The sequence below is a fragment of the Exophiala oligosperma genome, assembly GCF_000835515.1.
Source record: "Exophiala oligosperma strain CBS 72588 unplaced genomic scaffold supercont1.1, whole genome shotgun sequence".
NCBI classification, from domain to species: Eukaryota; Fungi; Ascomycota; class Eurotiomycetes; order Chaetothyriales; family Herpotrichiellaceae; genus Exophiala; species Exophiala oligosperma.
In genome coordinates, this window is record NW_015622818.1 from 1,681,948 (window position 1) to 1,699,271 (window position 17,324).

The window sequence follows — 17,324 nt, forward strand, 5'->3', positions numbered from 1 at the left end:
CGATCTTGACTCGCTTCTCGCTATTACGCTTCATCTCATCCAATCCCCCACTCTGCCATCATTGTCACTCTCATCACTCGACTTTGGCGGCTACCTGCGATTCTGTCAGGCTTCAACATTATTCCTTTAACCATGGTTCCCCTTGCCATCTAACATTCGAAGTTCGTGTCGCGTATTGCGCCTCCCGGTCGAACTCCCAACTCACCACATAATCTTGCGGATCTCTACCGTCAAAATGGTGCAGGCGCCCATGTTATCGTGTCCGCTCAAACAGACACAAGAGATAGACTGGGTCGCACCTCTGAAGAATTATATCCGTACCTCCTACGGCGATGACCCCGAGAAATACTCTGAAGAGACGGCGACCCTTAATAGGCTCAGGCAGGACATGAGAGGAGCAGGCAACGACTCGGCGTCGGGAAGAGACCTGCTCTACAGATATTACGGACAACTCGAGCTGTTAGACCTGCGTTTTCCAGTTGACGAGAACCATATCAAGATTTCTTTCACCTGGTACGATGCCTTTACGCACTCCACGACCTCCCAATACTCGCTTGCCTTTGAGAAGGCCTCCGTCATTTTCAATATATCGGCTGTTCTATCTTGCCATGCAGCATCGCAAAATCGATCAGAGGACAAAGACCTGAAGACTGCCTACCACTCATTTCAAGCGTCGGCCGGCATGTTTACCTATATCAACGAGAATTTCCTGCATGCGCCGTCTACTGACCTCAATCGGGATACTGTCAAGACACTGATAAACATCATGTTGGGTCAAGCCCAGGAAGTCTTCTTGGAGAAACAGATTCGAGATGCAAAAAAGCCAGCACTATTAGCAAAGCTTGCTGCACAGGCTCAGTTCCTGTTCAGCCAGGCCAAGGAAGCCCTCGAAGCAGAAAGTGTTCGCGGAGTATTTGATTATACCTGGTTGAAGTTCATCCAGATCAAGGCTCTACATCTGTCTTCCTTGGCCGAGTACTACCAGGCACTGACAGAAGATGAGACTAATCTCCACGGCTCCGCGATTGCTCGATTACAACTCGCCGAGAAATCGAGCAAGCAGGCTCTTTCCTACGCTAAGGCTTTCCCTTCAACCCCTTCATCGTCATCGCAACTGGGTGCAGATGCCGCCACGACGCTGCAAGGGATCACTCGAAGACAGTTGGAGACGGTGCAAGAAAAGTTAACATCCCTAGTCAAAGACAACGATTTCATTTACCACCAGACAGTCCCGGCAGAAGCTTCACTGTCACCCGTCACGAAAGTCCCGGCAGCTAAAGCAATTCCCCTCTCAGAACTGTATCAGGGACAAGATATCCAAAGAATCATTGGGCCAGACCTTTTTCAGAAAATCGTGCCCATATCGGTAACCGAGTCGGCCAGCATGTACGATGAAGAAAAGGCGAAGTTGATACGATCAGAAGCCGAAAAGGTCGAGCAAGCAAATGGTGAAATGGCCGCAAGCTTGGATTATCTCAAGCTTCCGGACAGCTTAAATATACTGAAAGGCGGGTTGGATCAAGAAATGGGAATTGACAAAGAATTTGAACGCTGGTGTCAAGATATTTCGCAACAGCAGCCTTTTAGCAGTGCTTTTGAGCAACTCCAGAGAGACAAGCAATTGGTTTTGGACAGTCTTTCCAAGAGCACGAAACAGCTGGACATGGAGGAGAGTGTCTGCGAGAAAATGAGGTCGAAGTACGGAGCCGACTGGACACAGCAGCCCAGTTCCAGATTGACCTCTACACTAAGAGCCGATATCAGGAGTTACCGCGACACAATTGATGAGGCCGGAACCAGTGACTCGCAATTGTTTGCCACTGCTCGACAGTATGAGGGCGATTTCGAAGAGATGAGAAGAGCGACAGAGCAGGGTGAAGTCGACGTTCTCTACCAGCAAGCCTTGATAAAAGCCGGGAGTTCATCCAAGGGCAAAGGCAGAGAACCCCAGGAAGGTTCCCTGCTTGATGAGGATTACGGTGAAGGCGGTCCTTCGGTGGCAGAACAGATTGCGAAGGTGGAAGATCTTCTACGAAAACTCAGCCTGGTAAAGCGTGAGAGAATGCAGGTTCTGAAAGATCTCAAAGAGAAGGTCCACACGGACGATATCTCAAACGTTCTCATTCTGAACAAGAAAGCGATAGCCAACCAGGAGACTCAGCTTTTCCAGGCTGAATTGGAAAAGTTCCGTTCTCACCAAAACCGGCTGATATCAACTGTACACAAGCAATCGTCTCTGCTGAAGGATCTGACGAAGAGCTATGGTGATCTCTTGCAGGACAAGAGAGTTCGCTCAGATCAGCAGAAATACGATTCAATACAAAAGAGCAGGAACAGCGTCCTTAGCAGATACCGAAGGGTTTTCAATGCTCATGAGGATCTCACACAAGGCCTTTTGCGGGCTCAAGGCTTCTACAAGGAGATGAAGGAAAGTGTCGACAGTCTGGAGAAGAACGTCGAATCCTTCGTCAGCAATAGAAGAGCCGAAGGGGCCCAATTACTTCACCAGATTGAGCAAACCAAGAACAGTTCTGCCAGTGGTCAGGCTGCTGCCGAACAAAGACGGATGCAAGAGCTGATGAACAGGTTGTCGATGGAGCCAAAGTCGTCTTCTCCATCACAGATAGAAGCTCCTGCGCTCCCTCCAATGCCGACTTTGAACGCATCCAGGTCGCCAGCGGCCATCTCTCCATCATATCCCACTCCTAATGCAGACCCTCGCTTTACCATCCCACCTCGACATTCACCTGCGCCCGTTGTGCCCAACGGCTATTCAAGTCAACCTCAGCAACCGGCTCAACCTGCGAATGCATCACCAATTGACGCGCAACATGCCTTTGCCCAAGGAGCTGCTACACCTCTTTCGACTGGATATAACCCGATGGCGTATCCTGAGCGGTCAACTACCTCGTCTATGGGCCAACACCCTCCGACCCAGCAATCATATGGCTACTCACCAGTGACTTCTCCCCCCGTGGCTTCGACAAACGCATATTTCCCTCCTCAATCACAGCATGCTCCGCCGCAATCCCACACTCCTATCCAGACGATGAATTTCAACGCTCCAGGCGGACACCAATACTCGCAGCATCCCCAATTTAACTATCCACCTCAACCAAACGCACAAGGTGTTCCCTACCAGTCCCCTTCGCCACACTCTCAAATGCCTCAATCACAACCACAATATCAAAACTATCAACCTTCGCCATACAACATGCCACAAAATTATGTTCCTCCACCACCGCCACCGGGACCGCCTGGTGGAGGCTCGAGCACTCAATATCCTCCCAACCCAACGGGCGTATGGCCTAGCGGACCCGGAGGTTACGCAAGCTACCCACAGCCCAACCGATACCCGCAACAAGCGCCACCACAAGGTCATCAGCCACCGCAAGGTCAGGGCGGAAGTCAAGAGCAAGATCCTTGGGCAGGATTAAGTGCTTGGAAATAACATGCGCGGGAGTCGGCGATTGGAAGATGAGGCATACAAGCTGGCCGGTCTTTGTTAGTTTATGAAGATGGAGCGTATGAAGCAATGTTTGAACAGACAGCGAATGATGACTCTATTCCTGAAGGTTTTTAGAACTTTGTCGTGATGTGATTTCAGTTTAACTTGTGTTGTCGTTTAGAAATCTGACTTTACATTTTCATTGGTACTAACTTAGCTGTGGTGCTTGGGAGCGTTGATATTCGTCAAATGTGTTATGTATTCATGGATGATTACACATCACCTACCAACATGCGTTATTCATCGACGATTTATCAGGGTCGAAGAAGCTGTGGGCGGCCAATGATGATTGCTCTACCCAATTGAGTCGATGATGATGTGAACCATCTATGGGGACATGTACCGACGAGAATGTACGAAATTTTACGACGGAGAAGCCGTGATGACAAGACAATGCATAAAGTAAGAAGTTGATTGGGGTAATTCTGTGACGGAATGAGAGTGATGGCATGTGGCGACGACGACGATGATATACAAAGGGCAACGGGTGTGGCATTGAGTATAGAAGGAATATCGATAGGGTTAACATGAGAGACAGACCCGGTGTCAATGGCAGGGTAGACTGGGAAATAAGCATAATACCTTTTCCAGGTAGGTGATAGTGACGATGTGGGGAGGGGGAAGACGGCAACATAGGTGGACGACGAGGAGTACCGACGGCGACGATGATCTATATCGACGACAATAAGTGGGTACTGACAGTAAACACAAGATCGACGACGACATGTTTAGAACGAAATTAGATATCGACGGTGATATCTGGCGGTGACAGCATACCCGACGACGACATACTAATGGTGATGTGTGTTGATGATGAGCTATCGACGACGAGCTAGTGACGATGACTTGTCGACAATGAGCTACATCGATGACCAGGTGTACTACCTATAAGATACACCAACGATGTTATAGGTATACAACGCCAACAACACCAACCTTTTCTTCTCCAAGGTCTTGCACAAGGCAAAAAGACAATGATGAAAAGAAGGTTCTCATCAAGATGAGAAGAGTTCAACAAAAAATTGCTGGATCAGTGAGCTTGCCAACAATGCCTCTCAGAGACAATCTGTGGCCTTTCGCAACCAAGGCTACTTGTCCACAGACACTCCTATCGCGACACTGTTGACGAAGACACAAAGAACCAGGGACCCTGGGGGCCTCTTGTCGGTGACCGAAGTCACCCTCAACACAGCACACACACACACACAACACCGTCATACTCCTAGACTCTGTGGCTGCAAAAACAGCCATCCTGCACCAAAAAATATCAGACTGAGAGAACAACAGCACAAGAACTTGCCAGACGCCCAACGCCCTGATCCAACGCCCTTTCCGAACCCCCAAATGAACACGAGAACCAACAAACAAGCAAGCGCCCCTACAACCGCCCGTCCAACGACATCACCCAAACACACATCGACAACGACACACCTCGGGGGCGACCAGCATCCTTGAACCCACACCTGAAGACAGCCCACCCCCCATCGCAACTGCCGGTGAGTACAAGCGAATCCTTAGTTCGCGTCATTACGCCTCGGGCGTTCTGCGAACGGATTGCCCTGGCAGCTGCGATAGGTGGCAGCCCATTCAGGGAGTTGATAGAACGAAGGGTCCAGGCCTGGTCGCGAGTCCCTTTGGTGGTCGCGCATGTGTTGGGTGAGCGTGCCCGGGGGAGAGTAGACGCTGCTCGGGTATCGAGGACGGGGATGGGCCTTCGCCTTGCGGCGAAGGTCTTGTCCACCGACGACGACACCCTTGATTGAGGTTTCGGACACTGAGGTGGTCCGGGGAGGGACAGGACGAGGTGCTGGTTCATCGTCCATGACTGATGCACGTCTGCAGCTGAACATACAACCCATTTTGAAAGTGGAGCGAAGTTTTCGAGAAGAAATGGTGTAACGTTGTATGATGGTAATTCAAGCGAGTCTGAAGAGATTCGAAACCAGATTCGGCCGGGGGAGGACATTATTTGTAGTTTCTCGAGGAGGAGGAGGAGGAGGAGGAGGAGGAGGAGAATCCGAGCGGGCTGTGCTCGCCGTGATGCCCACTCTCTGACCCTCTGATCGGAGGAGAATGGAGAGTTGTGTGGCAGGTCGAGGCGTCGAAGGTTTGTAGAAGAGTTTGTAGATCTTTGGTATGTTCCGCATATTTCTTGCGGATGCCATTGAACATGAATGGTGCCAATGGACGATCTTGGGCTGTAAAGGGACCCGGATGATGTTCGGGTCGACGATGAGGGAATATCTTGTCGACTACACCTTTGGATCGTCTCCATCTAGCCCCTCTTTGCGCCTATTTTGTAAGAGCCTTGGGGTCGATCAAATCAACCATCCCTAGTTCTAAAGATTTTTAGTAGAGCAGGCAGCAAACTAGGAAGAGGCGTAGTGCAGAGAAAGCAAAAAAAGACATGTGCTCGACCTCTGGATGTCGAATTGTACCCATCTCAGCCCCTCTTTTGTGCCCTTCTCGTGCAAGATGTCGGGTCGATCAAATCGATCATCCCCAGTTCCAACAAGATTTTCAGTAGAGCAGGCATCAGGACAGAAAGAGGCGCAATGAAAAGTGGGAAGAAAAAAGACAGGTGCGGGTCTTTTTCTGTCTCTCAGTCATTATTGTTGCCGCAGGCATTGGGGAACCGATGGTGGTTGTCATCTGTATGGCATAATCAATTCTTGTCTTGCCCTTTGGTATGTGCTCAATGTATATTGGTGTCACAATTTTCGATATTTTCGCATTGAGTATTTCCTGTAGGCAGTTATGGCCGTGCACATTCTGCGTGAACAGGCAACAATACTCCTCTTGCACGAGACAATGCGTAGTGATACCTTTTTCCGTATGGACCATACACGAACCGTGTCTCGAAATCTGTCGACACGTAGAAGGAGTGGATTCATCATGGCCGAGGGGTCCCAGCGAGAAAGAGAGATGGGTGGGGGGGGGGGGGAAACGTCGTGAGTTTTTGAGAAGCCCAACCGTGGTAACTTCTGCTTTTGCAAAATGCCTCAAATTGGTTCTTATAGAGATTTCCATTGTAGATCCGAGTCACTTTTTTGTTGTTGTTATTGTTGTCGGGGGGGCGGATCACTATCAAAGGTCGAAGGTCAGGTCAAAGGGGAGAGGACGAGTGAAGTGGAAACAAATCGCGATCTACATTTTGACCCCGGTGCGTGTTTGGCGAAAAGCTCCACAAAAATGTTCGGACTCGAAATCCGTGTCATGTTGCAGCCTTGTCCAAACTTGACGTGACGAGGCTGAAACGCGTTCGGCCGCCCGGGGGGGGGGGGGTTTATTACAATAGGAAGATGTTCACAGCCTTGCACTTCATCACGTGCGACAATCTCGTTTTTCTCTCACGTCCAGGACGACCTCAAGTGCTGGGAGAAGTATAGGATTCGAGCAAAGGAGGTTGCCCTAAATAGATTATGTAATGGACAGCGTTGCATACCTCCCAAGGGTCATCTGGAATAGTTTGTATTTGTTACCAATTAGTCCCGGTCTCACTGATGGTGTTCACGTAGTCAGTCTTGTACGCAGAGGTGATTATTTTTCTTCATTTCACAAGGACTACACACAGGACATAATAATTGAACATGACAATCTTTATAGTCTCACGCAGATAGGCATTTAACTCTTCATGCATTGCGTCAAGCCTACATAGTATCTACGTAGGTGTCCTCCCTCCCGCTAGGCATTCGCACTTTCAACATGATCTTCCTGTCTCTTGAAATCTGTAGGATTCGTTGTTACCGTGCCATCGTCCATGTCCGTGGCGGTATTGTTCAAAGTGTTTGTGTTTGGCCCGTCCAGTCGAGTCTTCCTCATCGTGACGGCGGTGTGTTTTGTGAAGTACAACGAAGGGTCACGAATAAAAGTACTGACCACGAAAGCGGCCACTCCGAACGGTATCGACACAAGCCATGCAATCTTGAAGGCGTCGGTGTAACCCCAGCGGACGGCCTCCGAAGCGGCACTGACGACGTCTTGGGGCACTTGTGCCAACTCGGACTTGATCCCAGCCGACAGAGCGACAATGAGTCCGGGAACTCTATCGACAGGGTAACCCAGGGGTGTAACTGCGGTGATGACGCGACTGGGGATCGTCGTGGCGGATCGATTATTCACCACAGTGGTGAAGATGGCCGTGCCGATTGCTCCTCCTAGGAATCGTACGCCTCCTATCAAGCCGTAAGCCAGACCAATGTCTCGTTGTGGGATGTGTAGTCCACAGGTGACATAACAGGCGATCAAGATCCATCCAAAGGGGATATTGGTGAAGGCCTGGAACACCACTCCCATGGCGATGCGGTCGGGGGTGATCAGGGCCATGAGAGCGGTGAAGATGGATTGAATGGCCACGGCCGTCATGATCTGCCAGTGGACGTGTTTGATCTTGAACAGCAGACCACCAAGTACGGTGCCTCCCAGTGCACCACAAGCACCCGCGGGGATGTTGTAGATTCCAGCCTTGATGGAGTCCGAAGTGAAGACGTAGGCGATCTCTTCCGGGATCAGTGTGTTGATGCTGATAAACACCAGACCGGTGACAAAGATGACCACCAAAAGGGAGGTGAACTCTCGGAATTTCTTGAATAGTCTGTAAGGGAAAATAGGCCGTTTGACCGGACCGTAAAAGTCCCAGAAAAATGTGCTGATGAACACCACGATGCCGATGATCAAGGGCGCGAGGACGTGTGCCGACGCCCATGGGTATGTCGTGCCACCCCAGCCCAGGCCGAGGAGAAACAATGTCGTCCCACATGTGAACAAAAAGATCCCACCGTAGTCGAGCTCGCCGAGGATGTCGCGGCGACTACGATCCAAAAAGGGACGTGACGGAGGTGTGTAGAAGATTGCCGTCCCGGCAAAGGAGATGACCCCCGTTATGACTCCCAGGATGTATATCCAGCGCCACGAGGCATTCTTCGTGAGCGCCCTGGCCATGAGAGGGCCAAAGGCACTGGTCGCGAGGATGTGCAGTTCTGTGGATGCGAGACCGAGTGAACGATACCTGTTGGGTAGAAGTTCTGATATGGCCGGGTAGTTGCTAGATGAGTGGCCATTGGTATTAGTATTCAAGTGTGTACAACAGCCGATGAGAGAACAGACGAAAGGTGACATAAACAACAATACTGAGGTATGGTTTTCGGGGAGAATGGAATACTGGCAAGGTAACAAGTGCGCCGGCAATGACTCACACGAATGCAGTCCCTGTTCCAAATCCAAGAATTACCATGGCCGCTATACTTTGGTGAACCGATTGAGATGTGGCACCGATGATGTGACCTATGATGAGAACAATTTGGCCAAACAACAAGGTATCCCGACGGCCGAAGAAGTCACTCAGTTGTCCTGCCAGAGTAAATGCCACACTCGCAGCCAAGGACCAGCCCGAGGCCATCCAACTGACATTGTCGGTAGACCCTTGCAGTTCAAGGGAGATGGGGACGAGGACCGAAAAGACGGTGTTGATGGTGAAGCTGATGGAAGGGTTTCCCGTAAATCCAAGAAAGAAAATGGCTATCCAGGTCCTTATGCTGACTTTGCGCTCATCGTCCAAGTCTTCGAGAGCCGCACGATGAGGATCTCCATGGTCGTCGCGGATATTGGGATCGAGGAGTTCGTTGCCGATCTCTCCCTTTACGGGCTTTTTCTCAGCCTCGTGCTCTTCGCGGTGCTCATGCGCCGCCACTTGCTGCTGACTGATGTGCGACGACATCTTCTTCAGAGACATTTGGGGGGGCCACGTGAAGTAAGTGTGTGTGGGGAGAGAGAATTTGCTTCTGGAATTATAAAAAGTAAAAACAACGATTGAGGTGTCGAAGAGGCTGTCCTCCGTCGTGGACTTGCAAATAATAATCCCTTGGGCAGGTAATTAATATGCACGTCGCCAGATGAAGCAGCCCGGGGTAAGGGCGGAGTATAGCTTGTTACATCCCAAGTGGTGTGTGGAGAGTTGGAAGTACATGGCCGGACCGAGTCCATTATCGTGGGTGTTTTTGGTCTTGTACGAGTACTTGTACATTGTCTTGATTGGGACGCCAGAAGATATAGTCGGCCCGGGGTTTGGTGGCGTTGTCTTGTCTGGTATATTCCGTATCTAAACAAGGGTCCCTTGCTCCGGGACGACACTCCCTTCTCGCTCCGTTATCAGTGCATATGCGTGTGGCAGAAATTGGATGACTATTGATCGAGAGTCGTATGAATGAGATCTCGGAGGGTTCTACATCGGAGTTGTAGATTATGGATGTCTTCTGCATGGTAAGATGAAGCAGCACTTGGAGAATGAAATAAACACGTATCAACAAAGTGTGAATACTGATGCTAGAGTCTCATCATACGAGGTCTGACTTGCCATTTCCTTCGTACTGTCTGTTTGCCATTGATCGCTTATAGAATTTCCGCATCTGGTAGAAAAAGTATCACGTACATTGTTTTATTGCTTTTCGGCCGAGGCTGCGGAGAACATCATTGTTTCTCGCTCGAAACAGAAGGAAATGTCCCATGATTTCATGGCAGAAGCCATTGACTGGAACAAAGGATACCTAGTGAGGTACGATTAACCCTCAGAGCTACGTGCTCACCATGCTGCTGGGTCTCATGGTACGCAAGGCGTTGTACGTCTGATCTCAATACCACGTGGGAATATGATTGTCGCTCCGGGTGAGAATAAAAAGTAAATAGCATCAAGAAGCGAGAGATCCAGGGCTTGATACTAGCACACTATCTCCGTTGAGCATATTATGGCCGAGAGAAACATTCGTACATAATCCGACACTCGGACCGGCTATTCGATCTAGAAGATTTTGAATGAGTGTAGACCTATTCACTATTCAACCGTATACGATCTAGGACGACTTGGCCGGCAGCACCACACCAGTGACACCTCCGAAGCCAGCCTTGCTCCCATCTGGCGTCTTGAACCAGCCCTCTATCGTCAATCTGTCGCCGTCCTTCAACCAGTCGAATTTCTCGCCACTGACATCAGGAAGCTTGTGGCCGACAATATGCACCTCGGCTAAACAACCAAAGGTCGTGTAAGATTTCTCGTCCGGGCCTTGAGGTGGCCGAGTATCCTTTGTACACATCAGTTGTTAGTATATACTCGCTCGGCCCGGAGTTGTAAAGAAAAGCACTTACTGGAGATGAGAACGTGCCCGTACCCAATATATCGCCTGCGTGCAATCCACAACCCGATGAGGATTGGTATGCCACGTGCTGGTATGGGCTCCAGTACGCATCGGCCATCTTGGTGCGGACAAGTTCAACCTCCTCTCCACCTTTGCCTATTGAGCATGATAATGTCAGTGACATGAGGTAGTGATGGCTGGATCTATTTCGAACTCACGAGATACTCTAGCTCTCAGGTCAACATCAAAAACACCTTGGTCTTTCTCGTCCAAGTCCAAGATGGGAGATACTTTGGACTCGACGGTTGGTATCGCGGCTGTCGGGCTCCCTCTAAGCGCATCCAGCGTTACGACCCAGGGAGATATGCTCGTCAGGAAACTCTTGGAGTGAAACGGTCCGAAAGGATACATCTCGTGACTTTGGATATCTCGGGCCGACCAGTCATTCAACAAAACATAGCCAAAGATGTGGTCTGGTGCCTCTTTCGCAGACACCGAGTTCGGGGCTTCAATAGGTGTGGCGATGATACTGGCCATTTCCACCTCGAAATCTAATTTCTCGCAAGTATTATAGCCCGTTTTATCAGATCCACCAGGCTTGAAGATACCCCGTGGTCGGACGACATCGGTTCCGGAGACCGTGATGGATGATATACGGCCGTTATAGCCCATTGGATATTCCCAGAATGCTGTTGGGATGGGACTGTTGAAGCTTCGCATTCCCTGAGTTGTGTCAGATTAAGTAATAAGCAATATGTTCAACATAAAACACTCACATTGTCCGCGTGCACGTAGGAACTGAAAAAGTCCGTGTAATCGGTCACAGACACCGGCATGTGCATCTGCACTTTATTCAAAGGAATAAATGCCTCATTGTTGAGTTCTTGATTCTCATATAGAGGAGACCCGCCGTCTGACAGGTTCTTGATGATTGTTGTTCTGACAAGGCTACGGTCCTTGGTGGAAAGAGCCGCAAACTTGTTCAGAACAGGCTGCAGATATTCAAGTCAGCGAATCGTGCGAGATTTCAAAGAGGGAGAAGGATGTCCACAGGCAAACGCACAGCCAAAAACATGTCACCTAGTTGGCTTTCGAGGCCAATGCTATCGAATACTCCATGCTTGGCCAATTTATCCAGTTCTAGGACATAACTCCCAACAGCAACACCGGCTCTCTTCTTTGACTAGAGATGATTGTCAGCATGAAGTATGTCATTTTGCCGTTTGTAGTAGACTTACACCCAGTCCGTCTCCTTCTGGAGTACTAAAGATACCGAAAGGAATGTTCCCTATGGGAAAGGGGGAGTCTGCCGGCACTTCCAAAGGATACTTGGGTCCCATCTTGTTTTGTGTAGCAAAGTCAGCTGGCATACAACGGTCTCATAGGTGTTCCTGACGCTCATTTGGGGGCACGAACTGGTATCGAGTTGGTATAAGAGTGGTCGTTGTACGAGATATCGTGTCGATCATAGAGGTCGGTCCGGGTGGGGCTAAGAGCCTTGTCACACGCCTCAGGCACGAAGACCGTACAACAGATGTTGATTTTGATAAAGTGGAAGTTGGGCTCTGTGTCTGGAAGTCTTGCAGTTGTATCTCATGAGTTTAGAAAACAACAGTTGTCCACAGTGATAGTTCAACATGGCATACAAGGCAAAAACACCACTCCCCGTGCCCAAGTCCGAGGATGCATTCGTCAAAGTCGTCCCTTTTGACACAGCGTGGATGAAGTCGCGGGCGGATTTGGCCATAGAAGGTCTCAAGGGAACAGTGAGGCAGACATCTTGGAGGTTCTACATTACCCATCCTTCGACAAACACAAAGATGTGGTTTGATCTTGGTGTTTCTCATGCAAGTTTGGCCCGCGCTGTGAGGAGCAAACCTTGAGCCCAAGAGCTGATATCATACTCGACACAGGACCTAACAATGTATCCTCCTCGTATTCAACGCGTCCAGCATAAGGTATTTAACACAGAGGCCGCCGCAACAAGCCCGGCTGAAGATATCGAGTCCTTGGGCGAGGACCCAAAAGACGTCAAATACATCATTGTGAGGTAAGGGATGCACTTACTGCCCTGCCGATTGAGATACTAACAACTGTGTCAGCCACGGCCATTGGGATCATATCTTCCCGGCCAAGTCATATCATCCGAACGCGAGGCTCTTCTGCGGCAAGGGCAGCTTCGAGTATTCGACTCCCTGTTGGCCGACTGAAGCCGATAGCACTTTTGACGGACGGGTTTGGGATCCCAAGATTTCTGAACTGCCAATCGAAGAGTTTCCCTCGCCCTCGGAGGCCCCCGATAAGTGGCAGCCACTTGGGCCATATAGAAATGCGCTCGACTTCTTCGGGGACGGAAGTTTCTGGGTCATCGACGCCCCTGGACATTGCTTGGGAAATATCGCCGCGCTAGCAAGGATGAAGAACAAGGCCGGAGAGACGAAATGGGCATTTTTGGGCGGGGATTGCTTTCACTGCCACCATTTCGTCTACTACCCAGAGGCACCTTTTGGAAAAGGGGTGTCGGTGGTGCCGACCAATACGTTCCATGAGAACATGGAGGAAGCGCGCGAGATCATCCGGCAGACAGCTGAGTTGAAAAAGGGAGAAGGCAATAATGCGTTGATCTGGATAGCGCACTGTGATTCCCTCGAAGGGATTTGGGAATTTTGATACCAACCCTACAGAAGCGGCCAGACGCAGATGAGGATCTTCAATGTCTCTCGTCTCACCCCAGCTTTGGCCAATGATAGTTTCGTGATAATCACACTAGACAAGATGTCTGTACCCTGGACTGATCATGTGCATGGAGACGGAGGAAGTGCGTGAGACGTACGGAGTATCAGGGAGGAGTGATGAATATGCGACATAGGCTATTATAAATGAAGAAACATACAGTAGACTTACTTGGTAGGCTCTCCGGGCATCACCAAGACCTAAACCTACTGGAGTCATCGACCCCTGTAGGGCACCTACAGTAGCCTCTTTCGCTTAACCAACTCGGCGTTGCTGGCGCCCTCTTCGGGGGTCTCGGGGAGGTGATGGGGGCCTCTATTCCCGCGACATCCAATATTATCTCTGCAGAGGGTCGTTTCTACTCGCACCGGGACGGGGAAGAAGGCACTTCATCGTCAGCCACCACCAGCCGAGTCCTAATCTTCTCCATTCTCCTTCCTCGCTTCTCCATCGCCCGTCATCTTCCACCCACCTCTACAATGGTCTTCTTATCCCCGTATTCGGCCTATGCTTGGACACCATGGACCCTTGGACGACAGTGCCTAGAACCCATGTACGACCCGGGGCCGAAATTCACATTCACTCACACCATTGCCTCGTACTCCGTACAAGATGCCCGTCTTACACTACGCAGTCGATTTGTGGAGTGACGGGTCTCCGCGAGATCCCCGGATTTCCTCTCGTCTTTTCCTCTTGCTGACATTTTCAGCCTCTTCATTTAGAACTTCATATTCACCTCTGCCTAAAGCGCCATGACCACGATATCTCCGGCTGGCCTTGATGGGGTTATCGAGGAGGTTCAAGAGAAGCAGACGAATTCTAAAATATCTCCAACGGCTTGTATTCATTGTCGTTCGCAAAAGGTATGCGTAGTGCTCGCTTACTACTCAAGAACTCTATCGTCAAACATGGTATCCAGAATTTCAAGAGCTAACAACTTGGACCACAGATTCGCTGCTCAAGAGTGTTGCCTGAATGTCAGCGTTGTGTTCGTCGCCACTTATCCTGCGAATACCCAGAGCCTCCAGACAGAAGGCTTCTTGCCTCTGCCAGACAAATCACGAAGGATGCAAAACCTCATGATGCGTCGAAATCAGTATCTACTATGAGTACGACGTCGGAAAGATTCTCGATATCTTCCAACTTTTCCTTCTTGACTGATTCACCTCTACCACAATCAGTCCACTCTCCAGTAAGTCAATTGGAACCCCTGTTCTGTCGACAGCGTTGAACTACCATGATCACTCAATCGAATCAAGCAACACTTCGACTGACAGAGTCTAGCTTACGGTCCCCGATATCCGTCAAGGGCCTTCTCCACCTGCGCGACTCCTGAAGAATGTCTCTCCCAGCTCCGCAGAAGACCTCCTCCCGGATTTCGAAGTCGGTCTGTGTATGATTGAGATCTACTTTGCTCGATTCTTTGCCGCTTCACTTATCTTCGACCGCCACAAGCTCTTGGTGGACTACCGTGCTGGACGCGTTCCCTCGAAAGTTATCATGAGCATCTTTGCTGTGGTCTCTCTGTAAGCCGATTTCATTTGATTATGAATAGACGTCTCATATTTCCTAGACTACTTCGACCGAAGCCCGGTGGGAAAAAACGCGGGTATGCTTCAATATCATTACCCGATGGACAAGGGAAGGCATGGGCAGAAGCGGCGAGTCGACTGACGTTGGCCGACGCTGATAAACCATCTCTTGATAACATCAGAGCATGCGAATTACTAGGGTTTTATTGGTGGGCAGTAGGCGAAGTGGAAAGAGTCGTCTTCTATTTGAGTAAGTTCTTGTCTCATTCCTCTTGAATGCCATACGGATGCGAATGATGATCTCAGAAGACTCCACGGGTTTCCTGTGCTAATCATCTTGACCGTAATTAGGTGTTTCTCGACAATCGCTCAGAATCATCAAGAAGAAGCTGTACTCCCGCTTCAGGACAGGGCCCTACGACATGCGAGAAATGAGAAGGCTCTATAAACTCCGCCAGGCTTGCTGGATCAAGGCAAGCTTGATTGATAGCGATGAAAGCTACCCAGAAGCCTCGGTGAGGTTATTCTCACGCCAATTCGGCGAGTCAGAAACGTGGGAGCAGGAATTGAACAACGCAGACCAGGGCTCAGAGCCAGACATAGACCCGAATGATTGGTTAACTTGGGACGACGTTCGGCTCAGGAATTGCGGAACTTGCTGTGTCCGCCTTTTTCTTCTATGGTGAGGCTCGATCCTTCTTCTCGTCTTCGCACAAGACAAGTACTAAATGGTATTACCCAGGAGACAAATCAGGAACCTAGTGCGACAGACATGGAACAGTCGGTCTGCAGGATACATGACGACTGTGTTCGAGTACGACTCCAAGTTGGAACAATTCTACCGAACCATTCCGCCAGAACTACGGAGCAAGGATGTCATGAATCCTCAGTACCCCGAACGAAGACGGCGAAATGCCTTTTTCCTAAATTCAATATACTATCTTTGTGTCATATACCTCCATGCTTCCGCCGTGCCGGGTTTTTCTGGCAAAGGAGCTGGCCTCGACATCTCCGCAAACTTGGCCGAGTTCTGTGCCCGGACCGCTCTCCTTAATGCAAACCTCTTTGCAGAAATGGCGCGGGCTTACCTAGCGACAAGGCCCGACTTTTCCAAGGTACCTTCGTTTTTGGGCTACTGCGCTTTCATTGCTGGGTCGGTCCATGCGGTTATGCTACGTTTGAGGAATGGGCCAGCCGACTGGTCATGGAGACACAGTATAATGTGTCTTTTGATTTTGCAAGAGTTGAAGTTTTATTTCCCCATCATGACAGTCTTTGTAAGTTCTATGTGGTCGGTTTGTAAATGAGCACCGATCAGGACTAACGACAATTATGAAGTGGCGAGATCTCAAGGCGCAAATTGAAGCCAACTCGGGCGAGCGTTTATCTATGGCAGACATCACGATCCGTAACATTATCTTCTCATCGACTTCCACCGAAGATGAAACGCGCACGATGCCGCCGGTCAGCAACTCACTTTTCGAACCCGCAAACGTGCAGGACCCGTTTATTTTACGTTGTTATCTCCCAACTCCCCAAGCACCTGACGACGCGGCTTCCGAATCCGATGATGAGCATGACACCGTGGAAGTTAGTGACGATGTGGCGGACAAGGATATGACTACTGGTTCTGGGTCAATCTCGCTCGAAGGTCCAAATGCTGGTGGTACTTCTACTAGTGTTTTCGGACGTGTCCCTGGTATGCCTTTTAACATGGACAGTACTAGTACGATCGAACAGACACCGCAACCTTTTCAAATGAGAACGGCTTTTGGAGCAGCGGCATCCACGACATTGCCCTTTGAGCAATCGACAAGTCTTTCAGATGGTACTGGTGGTGATGGTGGTACCACTGATCTTTTTGGTTATGACTTTCAAGACGCAAATGTAGCTACTAGTTTCTTGACGTCTGCTGATCTGTTTGGACTTCCTAGCATTGCACCGTCCCAACGAGATCCGTTGGACGCTTTGCTAGAGTGGGAGATTTGAGCTGTGTTTGAAGGTATAGATGATATTGTTGACTTTGTCGATTGATGATATTTCGGTATATCGGTATCTTATGTAGCACTAAGAAGGCATTGTTTATTCGTCGATGTATTTACTATTGACCACTCGAGTAAGGACTGTGCTGCTTAGCAGTACATGAGCCCTATATACACAGTATCATTTACACCATACGACAGGGTATGATTCTCTCAGGTTTTTGTTGGCCAGGGCAGCCCCACGGCGGTCCATCTCGACTCGGATTCGGATGAAAAGTGGTATCGCGTTTTTTATACGGCTCGGTACTTTCACGTTCATGGTTTGATGCCGTTGCTATTGGGATTCATTCATTGTATTGTACTGTATCAGTCGTATGCTAGGTACGGAGGAGTGTAATGCACAAATCTCGGCAAGGCAACTCTACACTCACGAATTGCCGTT

General features: G+C 49.7%; 3 protein-coding genes across 3 annotated transcripts; 2 read left to right on the forward strand and 1 right to left on the reverse strand.

Moving 5' to 3' along the window:
* The first annotated feature begins 37 nt into the window (after positions 1 to 37).
* On the forward strand, positions 38 to 3,707 carry PV06_00590 (uncharacterized protein). The gene has a single exon (XM_016401105.1). It carries the CDS (start codon positions 236 to 238, stop codon positions 3,449 to 3,451), a length of 3,216 nt encoding a protein of 1,071 aa, XP_016268158.1. The 5' UTR covers positions 38 to 235; the 3' UTR covers positions 3,452 to 3,707.
* Positions 3,708 to 10,352: 6,645 nt separating this feature from the next.
* On the reverse strand, positions 10,353 to 11,975 carry PV06_00591 (fumarylacetoacetase; the record flags this gene model as incomplete). The annotated part of the gene is made up of 6 exons (XM_016401106.1): positions 10,353 to 10,581; positions 10,646 to 10,791; positions 10,854 to 11,358; positions 11,406 to 11,627; positions 11,699 to 11,809; positions 11,874 to 11,975. The coding sequence occupies 6 exons, from the start codon at positions 11,973 to 11,975 to the stop codon at positions 10,354 to 10,356; spliced, it is 1,314 nt and encodes a 437-aa protein (XP_016268159.1). The 3' UTR covers position 10,353.
* A 2,483-nt stretch (positions 11,976 to 14,458) lies between these two features.
* On the forward strand, positions 14,459 to 16,902 carry PV06_00592 (uncharacterized protein). Its single transcript, XM_016401107.1, has 6 exons — positions 14,459 to 14,560; positions 14,653 to 14,894; positions 14,942 to 15,150; positions 15,252 to 15,582; positions 15,643 to 16,177; positions 16,239 to 16,902. Exons 1-6 carry the CDS (start codon positions 14,474 to 14,476, stop codon positions 16,887 to 16,889), a joined length of 2,055 nt encoding a protein of 684 aa, XP_016268160.1. The 5' UTR covers positions 14,459 to 14,473; the 3' UTR covers positions 16,890 to 16,902.
* The last annotated feature ends 422 nt before the right edge of the window (positions 16,903 to 17,324 follow it).

What these genes read in the sequence shown, in the direction of transcription:
- PV06_00590 (XM_016401105.1), top strand. Translation starts at nt 236, where the DNA reads ATGGTGCAGGCGCCCATGTTATCGTGTCCGCTCAAACAGACACAAGAG.
- PV06_00592 (XM_016401107.1), top strand. Translation starts at nt 14,474, where the DNA reads ATGAGTACGACGTCGGAAAGATTCTCGATATCTTCCAACTTTTCCTTC. An exon ending in CACAATCAGTCCACTCTCCA is followed by an intron (nt 14,561 to 14,652) that starts GTAAGTCAATTG and finishes GACAGAGTCTAG; the next exon opens with CTTACGGTCCCCGATATCCG. An exon ending in ATCTTTGCTGTGGTCTCTCT is followed by an intron (nt 14,895 to 14,941) that starts GTAAGCCGATTT and finishes CATATTTCCTAG; the next exon opens with ACTACTTCGACCGAAGCCCG.